The sequence below is a fragment of the Hyaena hyaena genome, unplaced genomic scaffold (assembly GCF_003009895.1).
Source record: "Hyaena hyaena isolate Hyena2069 unplaced genomic scaffold, ASM300989v1 scaffold_98, whole genome shotgun sequence".
NCBI lineage: Eukaryota > Metazoa > Chordata > Mammalia > Carnivora > Hyaenidae > Hyaena > Hyaena hyaena.
The window spans coordinates 1,236,828-1,249,707 of record NW_024080730.1 but is presented as its reverse complement, the minus strand read 5'-3'; the positions used below and the strand labels follow the sequence as shown (position 1 = coordinate 1,249,707).

At 54.2% G+C, this 12,880-nt stretch overlaps 1 protein-coding gene across 14 annotated transcripts in view; it reads right to left on the bottom strand.

The window, feature by feature from the left end:
• Nucleotides 1–2,710: 2,710 nt before the first annotated feature.
• Nucleotides 2,711–12,880, bottom strand: part of PPP6R3 (protein phosphatase 6 regulatory subunit 3) — a 132,622-nt gene continuing 122,452 nt past the window's right edge. For 7 of the 14 annotated variants that reach the window (XM_039235405.1, XM_039235406.1, XM_039235408.1 and 4 more), the window contains 4 exons: nt 12,031–12,137; nt 10,466–10,616; nt 7,768–7,887; nt 6,830–7,094 (listed from right to left, as the gene is read on the bottom strand). In XM_039235405.1, the coding sequence (XP_039091336.1) occupies nt 6,995–7,094; nt 7,768–7,887; nt 10,466–10,616; nt 12,031–12,137 (478 nt within the window). In that variant the 3' untranslated portion in view covers nt 6,830–6,994. Of the gene's footprint in view, nt 4,809–6,829; nt 7,095–7,767; nt 7,888–10,465; nt 10,617–12,030; nt 12,138–12,880 lie in introns of those variants that run through there. The other 7 variants (XM_039235407.1, XM_039235409.1, XM_039235411.1 and 4 more) reach the window with 2 other exon arrangements.

Sequence of the window (12,880 nt, the reverse complement as noted above, 5' to 3'; positions counted from 1 at the left end):
GCTGCTCATTTTGAAGAGCAGAAGATGTTCACTGTGGTGAACGTCCACTGCATTTTCGTCTGTGATTTGTGCTCTGTGTCCTAAGAAAACTTTGCCCATTCCAAAGTGGTTTACATATTTCTGTTTTCTTTTAGTAGCTTAAGTGGTTCTGTTTAGACCTGTGACCTACTTTGGAGTGATTTCTGGATAAAGTGTTCAATAGGATCGAGGTTCTTTTTTCCCCAAACACCCAGTTGTTGGCCATTGGGTGGAAAGACTTTCCTGTCCACACGCCACGGCCTCGGCAACACTGTTGAAAACCACGGACGGTGCGCTGGTGGGTCTATTGGTGGATTCGATTCCATCGCCTTGATCCATCCCGGGGGGCTGGCAGTCTATCTCTATAAAGGTCAACAGTCAACATCTAGGGGTTGGCAGGCCCTGTGATCTCTCGTACCGCCTCAACTCAGCAGATCATGGGAACTGCTAATCGAAGGTCAGGTCCAGTAGCAAGGGGGGGCGGTCCCAGAAGTCACCGGCAAGTCTCTACTCCTGTAAGCGGACACACTGCTCACACACACACACACACACACACACACGGCTCTGCCTCAGCACTGGTCTGGGCGTGATTCCTCAGTCTGTCTACTGCTGCAGCGGTTGACACTTCTATCGCTCTACCGGCTACCAAACCTTCCATGCAGCTCGTCTCCATTCACTGCGGCTACTTTGAAATCAAACTGTCAAATTCTAAGAAAAAAATAATCAAAAGGTTTTGACCACGAGTGTCTTTTATTTTTTAATAACTTTTAAAGTTCTATCTATCTATCTATCTATCATCTATCTATTTAGAGCAACGAGCAGGGGAGGGGCAGAGGAGAGAGAGAATGCCAAGCAGGCTCCACGTGGTCAGCACAGAAGCTTGACCCGGGGCTCGAACTCACAAACTGTGAGATCCTGACCTGAGCCGCAGTCAAGAGTCGGAGGCTTTCACTGACTGAGCCGCCCAGGCGCCCCTGGAAGGACCTTACAGTGAACATTAGGTGGACATTTACGCGCAGCATTGCTGTCCTGTGTTTATGTGTTACACTTAATCTCCACAACTCTGCCCCCTGCTAGCTGGGCGCCCTCAGAAACCTCAGGTCCCCTCCGGGCCCTGAAGGGTGTGTAGAGCGGTAGTGGCGATAGCGGACAGGCCGAGACAGAACCGACGGCCCAAGCCGGGCCGCGCCCGGGGCTTCACTGCGGAATGCCGCAGCCGCAGCGGTCCTTGCCTCTATTCTAATTTACTTACCTTTAAATGTTTATGTATTTTGAGAGAGAGAGAGAGCGTGTGGGCGGAGACAGGCTCCGCAGCCCGCTCGGCGCCGACAGCAGAAAGCACCATGCGGGCTCGAACCCAGGGCGGTGAGACCGAGACGCGAGCTCAAGTCGGCCACCCAGGCGCCCCCGTCCTCGCCTGGAAAGCATGCAGGACCGATCTGGGGTGATCGCTTCAAAAGCCGCGCCGTGGCACCCGTGTTTTAGGCAACCGGTAACGGTCAGAGGCGGCGAGGGCAAAGGGCGCACGCTGACTGCTGAGAATGAACCCCCAGAAGCCGCGTGCGCGTGCACGGGAGCGGGATCCAGACGGGGGCGCGGCCTCGGAGCGCAGAGCGGACACAGTTGTGCCACGAGTGAGGCGGCAGAACCCCTCCTCTCCCCGTCAGGGCACAGGCGGCCACAACAGTGCTCCGGGAGCGTCACCGCGGCGCCGGGCTGCAGGGGGGGCGGGGCCGCGGCGGGAGGCGGGGCCGCAGCCAGGGGCGGGGCTGCGGCGGGAGGCGGGGCCGCAGGGGAAGGCGGGGCCGCAGCGGGGGGCGGGGCCGCAGCCGGGGGGAGGGGCCGTAGCCATCTCTGGGCTGTAGCTGGCGTTGGGCTGTAGCCGGGGCGGGGCCGTAGCCGGGATGGGGTTGTAGCCAGCGCTGGGCTGTAGCCCGCCCTGAAGCAGAGAACTCATTCAATCCATCTGATTGGAGTGCCTCGGTTTTTATGAGGCACAGGTTTTAAATAACGCAGGCTCAAAGGCAGGATTTAGAAAGGTTAGCCTGTGACATTATGGGGCCGCGGAGTGACACTAACGATTATTAAACACTCACCTCAAGGCAAGAACTATTCTATCTACTTTTAAGCCTGAAAACATGTTAACTATCACGTTCCACCTGGCGGGGAAAGCGGGGGAGCAGTCAGCCATCATGAGAGGGTGAGGTGGGTGGTGACCACAAGCGCCAGGGCCGGTGTCCTTGGTCGCCCCGCAGGCTCCAGCGGGTGTGGAGGCACATGCGCGGCCCGGCAGACGGCCTTGGCGACTGGCTCCAGGAATGGCCGCACCTGCTTATGCAAACAGGTGGAAGGTGAATGAAAAACAAGAGGCTGGATTTTAACCTCATGATTTAAGCTTCCCGATGGAGCCCGAGAATTTTACCCCCAGAGTCACTGGAAGGGATGGAGGCCAAAAATACAGGCCGGAGAAGCATGGAGATGGGGAGGCGCTGCAGAACCAGTAAGCCACCTAGCGACAAGGGTGCGCGGCGGTTCCCTGTCTGCAGTTCTTCCTGGGCCCCGGAGCGCCACCGGTGGCCGGGTTGGGGTGCCCTAGGGATGGCACACTCTTCCCTCCGAGCTTAGGTCAGGGCGCCCTGTTACACACCTTGTCTGCTTATGAAAGCCCAAGCGAGGCACAAGAGGAGATTTCTAGAAACGAAGAATCAGGCTTTATTTTTGTCGCAGTTATCTCTGATACAGGTACTGCACTGTAGACATTTGTTAGTCTCACAACTCGGTGTGGCCCTTACACAGAAGTTAGGCACTGAGAGCGTGCTCGCTCCTGGCCCGCGGCCGCCGCCCCCAAGGCGCTCGCTCCCTTCTACCCTCGTGTCTTCTCCCTGCCACGCTGGTCAAGCTAAACAAAATGCTACTCCAGAGGCAAACCTCGAGGGTTCTCTCGTCAGCAGGAGGTGGGATGAAATGAGACGCTGCGTTACCTGGGGTGGGATGGAGAAGCCAACCGGCTCCGAACCGCGGCGCCCTGGAGCCGGGCCCTGGCGGCAGCTGGCCGGCCTGGAAGTCCGCATCCTCGGGCCGAATGGAAGGAGCCTGTCCTCTGGCGGCGCTGGCTTCCGGAGGCGGGGGCACGAGCACAGTCTCTTCAGGGAGGAGCTCACCGCGGACAGGGTTCCTGAGGAGGTGCGCCAAGGCCAGGGGCGGCACCCCCGCCGACCGTCCCCGGCGCACCGGGCCCGCCTTGGTGAGACTCACCTCGAGTTTCCACACCGTTTACAATGGAAAAGTAAATAAGAAATAAGGCATTCAACATTTGATTTTTTTTTTATTTCCATTTGCAATGTAATGTTTAGGCACGCTGCTTGGGATGCTAGTTCTAAAAAAATCGTTGGCCATTATTCAGAATATCCTTTTGGTTTTAAATACTGGTCAGGAAAAACAAATGATGTAAAAATACGTGAATAATTTTCTATTACAGAAATGAAAAACTGATCTGCGTCTAAAAGTGCAAGAGGTGAAGTAATTGAACCCTTTCCCCAGACGATATGGCAATATACAATATATTGCTTCAGCTGTTTGAGAAGGCTGTGATGTATTTTTATATTGACATAGAAAATTATAAATTACATTGAATTAGTATCCATAATCACTATATATATACACAAACCAGTTCTAAAAAAAAAAAAATACACTGGTTTAGAATTTACGAGTGGAAAACCTCACAAGGTACAGGAAAACAATCACCATGCTTAGGGGCCGGGTTTTGATTCCGGGTTTATAACACCAGCCTGCGGCATGAGCGCTCTCCAGCTGACCCGCCTCGCAGGTCCGCCAAACACGCAAACTGCTCGGAAATGTTCACTGGTGATGCTTGTTAACAAGGTAAATTTTGGTGAATGGGTTAAAAGGCAGAGGAACTACTGAAACAGAACAAAAAACAGAAACGAAAACGAAAAACGAAGCAACTCAAACCACAAGCCATGTACACTCCACACAGTCTAGTGTCTCACTTGTAGGAATAACCATTTCAAGCAAACGAGACTTTAACAGAACATATGGCTTTACAATAACATCAATTTATCAGCTAAGTTGTAGCAATAAATACTCAATCTCTACCAATAGACTTACATTTTTTGATCCGTTTAAAACAATACAGAAAACAGTTACCAATCAAAAGCTGGTTATAAAAAGAACACCAAATATTTCTTCTCCAAAATCACGTTTTGTAAGTCAGAACAACCAAAATAACACTTAAGGGGCGTTTTCAGCCCTACGACTCCTCGCCAGCCTGGAAGGGAAATGAATTCAGAATTTTTGTACAAGGTGAAAAATGTATGAAAACGGCCTAATACTTTGGTCACACTAATAATTGTCAAATAGTTATGTTTCAAATACAATAGATCTGTGTATTCACTTTTATAAAACTATTCTTACAGCCATTTTAACTATAGTATGACTACTATTATTACATGGGTGGCAAGATCGTATTTCACAGGCTACCCATCATTTAGAACAATACAATATAAACATACGCAAAAATTCTTGGTATTTGTCAATGTGCAATATTTTTACACTTCTGGATTTCTCTGTACAGCGTCTTAGAATCTAGAATAGAAAGGTTGCTGGTCCTGATCCCTTGCAGAGCGAGTGCAGCAGTGGCGGCGGGGCGGGCTCCCGGTGAAGACTCCGGCGGCCCCAACGGTGGCGGTCTGCGGCCCTCAGCAGCGGAGGCCCCTCATCATACGGGGCCATTGACGGACGTGTCGCCGGGCGTGCTCGGCTGGTCAGTCCTACGGGGAAGAGACAGACATCTGAGGCACTCAACGCAGGCACGGAAGATGGTGTGTGAGACACCTTGTCCAGCTCCCTGGGGGCGGGAACGTTCAACATTAGCACGAGGCCTGGCCCTGGGGATGGGGGGTTCCTTCATGGAATCCTTAATGGACTGCTTCACAGATTTGTTTCTCCAAACCTCCTGGGAATCTGAGTGGCTTCAACGTGTCCCCTGTGTGTGGACAGTGGGCACTGAGCAAGGGTCATGGTGGAGCAGGGCTCCACGAAGCCATCGTGCCGCAGCCTTCCAGGAGTGCACGTGCGACTTAGCGCAGTGGCTTTTGGACCATGGTTCCAGACCCGTCGTGAACCACTTGCTCATTCCTCCTTCCAAACAACTTTTTGATCAATGTATTAGAATCCACATAAAATTTCACTCAAAGAACAGGATTCTTCTACCAAAAGAGGGGAAAGGAGCATGGACACAGGCAGCCCTGGAAAACAGGTGTGCATTTTCACTGATGTGCTTCCGCCAGACAAGCGTTAGGGCTGAGGTGGGTGCACCGAGGAGGGAAGGCTAGACAGACAACGTGGTGGCGGACATACAAACTCCCGTTCCTGCTAAAACGACAGCCCCACGTGCAGTGTTTCCGGAAAAGGGTGCTGGGTGCACACGGGTGCTTCGGGTCCGGCTTGCACCTCACAAGCCCGGGGCTCCAGACACCTGCTACAGGTGACAGACCAGAAGCCGGCTCCGCAAGCGACCTGCCCACATTCGAGGAGACTCTGTGCCTCAGGGACACACTGGCACAGATCCCACTGTCACCGCTCACAGGCGGCAGGGTCTCCAGAGCATTTTCCAAACTCTCTCAGCTCAGCTTCTCCCTCTGTGAAGGGGGGTGGGGACAAGAAGGCCCTGGGGGTGGGTGAGACGGGACGTGTGCAAAGCTGGCCGGCACGGGTGGCGCACACAACTGTTGTTAACGATGAAATCCGGCGGCAGTGCACCTGTCAGCCTCGGGAAGCACCACGCCCAGCCGTGACAGGAGCTGTGTGGGGACCGGTGCTCACGGCGAGTCCCAACAGCTCTACCTCCAACGCGGCCGCATGTCGCTCTCAGGGCACAGACGTGACAGGCCAGACTTACCTTCTCCCGGTCACCACGGCAGCTCAATGCCACCTTGCAGGCAGCCTCCCTCCACCGTCCGTATTAAGTGGGACTCCTGCCCTCTCTCCCGCGGCACCTTGTTCTACACGGCCCTCCACCGCCCGGGCGTCTGTTACGCTGCTGCTTCACCCCCAGGCCTAGACCCGTGGCCGCCGTGCTCCCATGTGTCGGACGGAGGAAGGACGGACAGATGAGAGCACGGACACAAGGGTCTCCCACCAGCTCTCCCCGGTGCACCCCCCGCCACCTCGGTCCAGCAGGCAGGGCTCGTCACACCGGATGTTTCTAGGCAGGTTCTGCGGAGGCAAATGATCTACGCTCCAGAGAGCCTGGGAGATGATCGCAGAGCCTCCTGCATCACTGATGTCCGAGAAGACAGGAGGCTCCAGAAGCGACTTCTCCAAACCCGGACGGACTTGGGCCACCCTGCCTTCAGAGCCGTTCTCCACCCGAAGGCATTTGCAGGTGGGATTAGGGAGAGGACGCAACTACCGGGAGTAAGATCCCACTAAATACCTTTAAAAAAAAACCACTGAAAATTGCAGGCCAAAACGGTGACTTGCCTGGACGCCTGCATGCCCGGGCCTGGGGTGTCCCTCGGCCCCTCCTTCCAAAGCCCTCACCAGAGCCAACGCGCTCAAACAGCTCTTGTGATTAATTTGTCTTACACGCCCAAAAGGCTTTGTTTTAACAATAAAAGCAAACCCCTCATTCTGACGGTCATTCCCAGTAAAGGAACAAAAAGCAGGGTTTGCCGACCAGTGAACAGAGAGCGCCCCCTGCTGGTCCCGGCTGGTTATGTTACCCCAAAAATGATGAAGATTCGGGAAGTGGGGGTCTGGCGAGGGGGAAAGTACAACTTCTCTGAAATGGCTTTAAAGGTTACTTTATTCCTTATCGAAGGAACGTACAAACCCAGATACGTAGGACCAAAACGGTCAGCTCTGGGAAGTGCTGAGCCAAGTTCCTTGTGGCCCAAGGGTAAGTCCTCCTCTTCGGGCGCGAGCTCTGGAGCATTCGGAGGCTGCCCCTGCTCTACCTGCGAGGCCGTGTGTATGGGCTGGGGCGCCCGGTGGCTGAGGCTTTGGCTTGGTCTATCCCTTCAGACCACTGGCTCAGTGTAAGCAAAAGGGGACTAGAAAGAAAACATCATGTTCCACATCACTCAGCTCTGCCACTGGGATTCTCACCCTTCATCAAGACAAACACTGTGCAAAACCAAAACCACACCGGGAGTCATCCAAGGGTTAAGAATATTTAGCCGCATTTATAAAAGGGCCTCTAGGCAGGCTCTCCCTGTGTGTCACATGTGCAGGACTGTGGGAAAGGGGGCACCAGGGGCTGCTTGTGGCCGGTGGCTTAGGACCTGGGGACCCAATGAGAACTTGGCTGCCCAGCCTAGAGACCCAAACCCGGAGGGGCTCAATACCAGCCTCAACATGGCATGTCCTCAAAAGAAAAAAAAGAAAAAAAAAAAAAGCCGTACAGGGGGAAGGTGCGCCAGCATCCGAGACCTTTCCATTCCCAGTGATTTTTTAAAGAGCCAGTGAGGTTGCTGAATCTCCAAACACTAGTCAGGTTTCCACCTTTTGGGACAAGGAGGCGAACTGTCCTAAGACCCTGACTCAGGCACCCTGCCTAGAGGTGGCCTGAGAAAACTCCACCGGGCTGTCACCGAATGCCCGAGCACAACTGTAAGGACCCCTCCTCCACCCCCAGCCCTAGATGCCGACCTTCCTCCCAGCTCCCAGGAGACAAGAGCCACAGGCAGAGCAGACCCGGGGCAGACCTGAGCCAGGGGGAGTTACCTCTGCTCTGGGCTACCGCTGAGGGGCCGGGGGCCCGCAGACTTCGCCCCTGCCGTCTCAGGGCCCTCCTCCACATCTTTACAAGCAGCATCTTGAGAGGTAGACAGTTTTCCTTCCTCGCTGCGGAGAAGAGGATGAGAGGCAGCATTAGAGGCCTTGGGCGCCAGCTCGGGTGGAGGATGAAGGCACATGCAATGAGCCTGAATTTGTGGCTGCCATGGAGGACAGCCCTGGGGCTGGGCATGCTCAGGGCAGGGACCGCAGGGACCACAGACAGTGACTGGGAAATCACGACAGAAAAGGACCACACACGGGGGGGACCCGGAGGAAGGATGATGTAATGCAGCTGAAGTCGGATCAAGAACGGCCCGCATTACTCTACATACCGATAGGATTTCAACACTCTGAAGCCAAGTGTGCAAAACAGAAAAAGAAATGTACAAGAGTTTCAGAATACTCCTATAAATGAGGAATGTGGGGGGGGAGTGTGTCCACGACTGCACGTACGCAGAACGGCAGACTCGGTGGAGGTGTCAAATGAACCTGTTTGAAGGAACGAGTCTTTAGTTAAGGCAGTTTGCTCTCAGGGCCCAGCCCAGCATCACACAGTCAGCAGGACAGACCCCGATCCGCTGGCGGCCCCAGTCACGTGAGCAGGGGACCGGGGGCCTGTGGTGGGGCGGAGCTCCTCGAGGAGCACCGTGAAGGAAGCGAGGCAGGAAGGGCGGCCACAACGGGCGAAGGCCGCTCCGAAGGGCCAGAGGGCTCGGACGACGCAGTGCTGGCAGGGCTCTCTCGCCCCTCAATGGCGGCTGGCGGGGAAAGACAAGCAGCAAACGCGGGGGGACTCTGTGGGCTGCGCAAGTAGGCCGCTGCCTACTTCCCATGGGGACACATGTCCCAGGATGTCCTGTGGGGACACAGTTAAGATGGCACTGAAGTTACCTAAAGGGCAGCTGGAGGTTCCCTCCAGGAAGGGCCATCATTCCTAGAGCCGGGTCCTGTCCTGCATTTGCTTAGGAAAATTTTTTTCGGTGGCTTTCAGAGGGGTCTCAGCAATTTATAAGGAGGGAACTGATCTAAAGCCTAAAGATTTACCCGAGTTGCCTGGTTCCTTACTCTCCTTTATCCCCACCCCCACCCCATCCTCATGAAAGCAACTACCCGGATGTGCTTGCTTACCACACGTTACTTCCACTCTTGTAAATGCACGGTCACCACCTACGTGTGTGCTCTGAGGCACAGAGCTGGCGGTGAGCGGCACACCTCGTTGTACCCTGTGTGCTCGGCGCAGCTGGGAAGGCCCGTGTGCCCCAGGGTGCGCACCCCCAATCCCACCTCGCTTTCCACAACGCCCGACGCCCGACTGCTGCCTCCATGCACAGCGCTGCCACCTCCACTGTGGCCTCTCTGCCTACTCTTCTTCTGGGCTTGCTTCTATCGCTCCCTCCCAGTTTTCTCTCTAGCTACGTGGGTTTAATTACTCAGGAATTATCTTAAGTTTGATGTAGCTCATAAATGCCTTTTCTTACACGTCCTGGTTGCTTATTATTGATGCCGAAAACGGCTACTGATTTTTTAAAAATTTATTTTAGAGAGAGTGTCAACAGGAGAAAGGAGCAGAGAGAGCGAAAGAGCCAAGAGAATCATAAGCAGGCTCCATGCTCAGCATGAATGAAGCCCAATGTGGGGCTCGATCCCATGACCACAGGATCAGAACCTGAGCCAAAATCAAGAGTCAGATGTTCAACTGACTGAGGCGCCCAGGCACTCCAAAAGGCTATTATTTAAAAAATATATTTTTAATATTTATTTTTGAGAGAGAGAGAGAGAGAGAGAGAGAAACAGAAACAGAGCACGTGTCTGGGGAAGAGGTAGAGAGAGGGAGACACAGAATCTGAAGCGCTCCAGGCTCCGAGCTGCAGCACAGAGCCTGACGCAGGACTCGAACTCATGGACCTGAGCTGAAATCAGATGCTTAATTGACTGAGCCACCCAGGAGCCCTCGCTAGCTTCTAACTTTGAACTTGTGAGCTTGCACGCTCAGAGGAAATCCGCGTTCCCCTCTCACGCCTGCTGTGTGTTTGGCAGTGGCCCCTAACGGGGTGGGAAGTGCCCTTCCCGATCCTAAAGGCCAGGTGCTGCAGGGAGACACAGCTGCAGGCGTGGATTCTGTACAACACACGAGTTTTGACAGAAGTGTTTTTGTTACCCTTTCAGTTTTGTTTTTATTTTCCACTATGATTCCTTTTTTGATCCACGAACTTACGTGAGGTTAACACCCACAATGCTTCCTAAGCTACCATTTCGCTACTGAATCCTCGCGGCTACATAGTGTCTGGAGAAAGTGGCATGCACGACGCTGACCCTCTGGGTTTGACGGGCTGGGGCCTGGCTGCATGCCAGTTTCTAGCATGACTACAGAGGCGTCCTTCTCCTGAACTGTATTTGGGGCCTGCTAGACACAATCTATGGTCTTCTGAGCACGACACAGAGAGAGAGAAAGGCACTCAGGGACCCCAAACTCTCCACATCTTCGTTTAGATTTACTGGGCTGAACAGAGATGCTGGGAAGAGGTCCAGCCAATGTCTGAACCCACAATAATAAACCCAATGAAAGATGCTAACATGGGAGGACCCCCCGAGCCCCCCAGCCTCCCAACAGCCTGAGGCCGCCACACGCTCCAGCCCCGGTTACCTTTTGAAGACTGCGGTTTCCGTCTTGGCATCTACAGTGAGGCTGAGCGTTTCCTTCATGCCGCCGTTCATCACGGTCTCGGTTACCTTGTCTGTGCTCTCCGCGTCCTCCTCTCCTTCAGAGCTGGCCTCCATGGCCATGCTACCTGGAGCTGCAAATGACACAGTCGATGGCCACACGCACTAAAACCAATGAGAACCACGCCCCACCTTCTGTGCAGCCCTGGCCACCCGACGTCCCGGCCACTGCCTGGAGAAGGAAGAGATGGTCTGCTGGCCGCTGCCTCGGCCAGTTCCTGACGGGCACAGGCTTCTAGAAAATGCCCACCAGGGAGGCGTCCCGCAGGCCCTCTTCAGCACAGGCCCGGCGGGCCCCTGGCCTTCCCAGCTCTGCCCTCCACCCACATACCGATGTCCCCGGCGTCCCCTCTACGGAGGCTCCAGGCCACAGCCTGCGGCACACTAGGCAGCCAGATACATTCTAGCCTCACCCACTTCAACCCACAAGTCCTGCGGTTACAGTGAATTCGGGGCACTGTTCTCATTCGTCCTGTTATTCTTTCAGTTGGGTCCTATTTTCAACTGGGTCCCCTTGGGTCCCATTTTTTTTCTTAAGTGACTTTCCTATGGCTGCTTGTGGATTACTTCTTATTCTGTCACAGGGAGCTATGTGGTATGTTGGTTATGAACCTGGGCTCTGCGGTCACATTTGCTGAATTCGAGCCTCAGCCTCCACTTACTAGCTGTAGATCCCCTAGAGCAAGACTTTCTTATCTGTAAAATGAGGGTAACTAAACCCACTTGCAAAACTGCTGAGGGATAAAGCGATGTCACCTATATGAACTGTCTAAAAGAAAGACAAATAGACGCTGGTTACTGGTTTTATTACTTCCCCCCTTGGTTCCTTTGTCTCCCACGGCCCCCGCCTCCTCACTCCTTGTTCGATTCCCCTCCACATTCTAATTCCTCACATCCCCCTCTCACCAACCTCCTCCCCAGCCCTGCTCACCAGGCTGGAAAGAGCTCAGGGCCTCGGCAAGGCCAGTGTTGTGCAGCTTGAACCATTCTGGACACCCTGGACCATTCTGACTGTTCATAAAGGCGAGAAGAAAATGAACAGCCTTACAGCCTGAAACGTGCCTGGACACACACAGGTTCCAGCAAATTCCATGTGACAAAAGAGCTGGGCACCAGCTGGGCCTGAAAACACACGTGACTAACTCTGGTCGGCACCCCGGTCGCCGCAAGCTAACTCGTTTGTCCTTTCTGGGCCTGTGTCCGTGTCTGCGTGTTGGCAGGACGGAGTAACTGACAACTTAGACCCCTATGCCTTCCAGAATCAACGAGCTCAGCTCTGAAATGGAAACGCAGATTCTCTCCATTACTTGCCCTGTGGACGTTAGAGCTACCAGCCCAATTTCCTGACTCCTATGAGCCCTTGAGCCCAAACCTATTACGCAGACAGGAAAACTAGATCTGGAAAACTGAGCACCAAGTGGAAGCCCGAACCACCTCCCAGGAGCAGCCAGCGGGCCCGTGGGCTCGAGCCTCGCTCTCCGCACCCACCTTCTGGCTGCACTCCGAGCGCGGCAACACTGGGAGTCAGAGGGTCCATTGGCTCAGTGCTGGTTTCCATTTCCACTGGAGAATTACTCCTTAGAGAATCTTTTGTACTTTTAGAAAAGAGAAAATTCAGCTCATTAGCAGCGGGAAACAGCTCTCAGTTACTGTTCTTCACAAAACCCTTTGAAAGTCCCTTCCAGTTTCAGTGGTGAGACACAGGCAGTGGGTCACTGGCTCAGCTGACACGGAGATCTATGTGCGGAGGGAAGCACGCTATCTGGAGGTCGACGGGCGTGGGCAGGTAACTGCTTCGCAAAAGCAGCGGGATGGCAGCTTAGGGACTTCTCGGGAGGGTGGGGTGCGGGAAGGTTTGAAGGGCACCAGTCCACATCCTCCCCATGATCCCCAGGCCCCAGGGCTGGGACAGCAGGGATTCACACTGCGTGGTATCACTGTTTCTGTGGTGCCATTTTTACAAAAATCCCTACTTACCCTGAGCCCCTCACTCTGAGTAGCTCATTGATAATGAGCTAACATGACGAGCACAAGGGGAGAGGCGAGCAAGCTCCTTCGACAATCTTCTGATTAACTGAGGGCGCTTGGCCTTCAGTTACAGGAAGATGGCAGAAAGCAAGAGGTGGAAACGCGACGGTCTGGGGCCAGAGTCAGTCAAATAACTTACAATGCCTTAGGGACATTTGCCACCAAGCTCACTTCTACCCCCGAACAAGAACTTCCCGCTGGCACTGCCGCGGCTGGCAAGGCTGGAGCTGGCCCTGTGCTCTGCCAAGGACAGTAACACGGGCTCCGGTCTGGCCTGTTACCACTGAGCAGTTAACACTGCTCGTTAGAA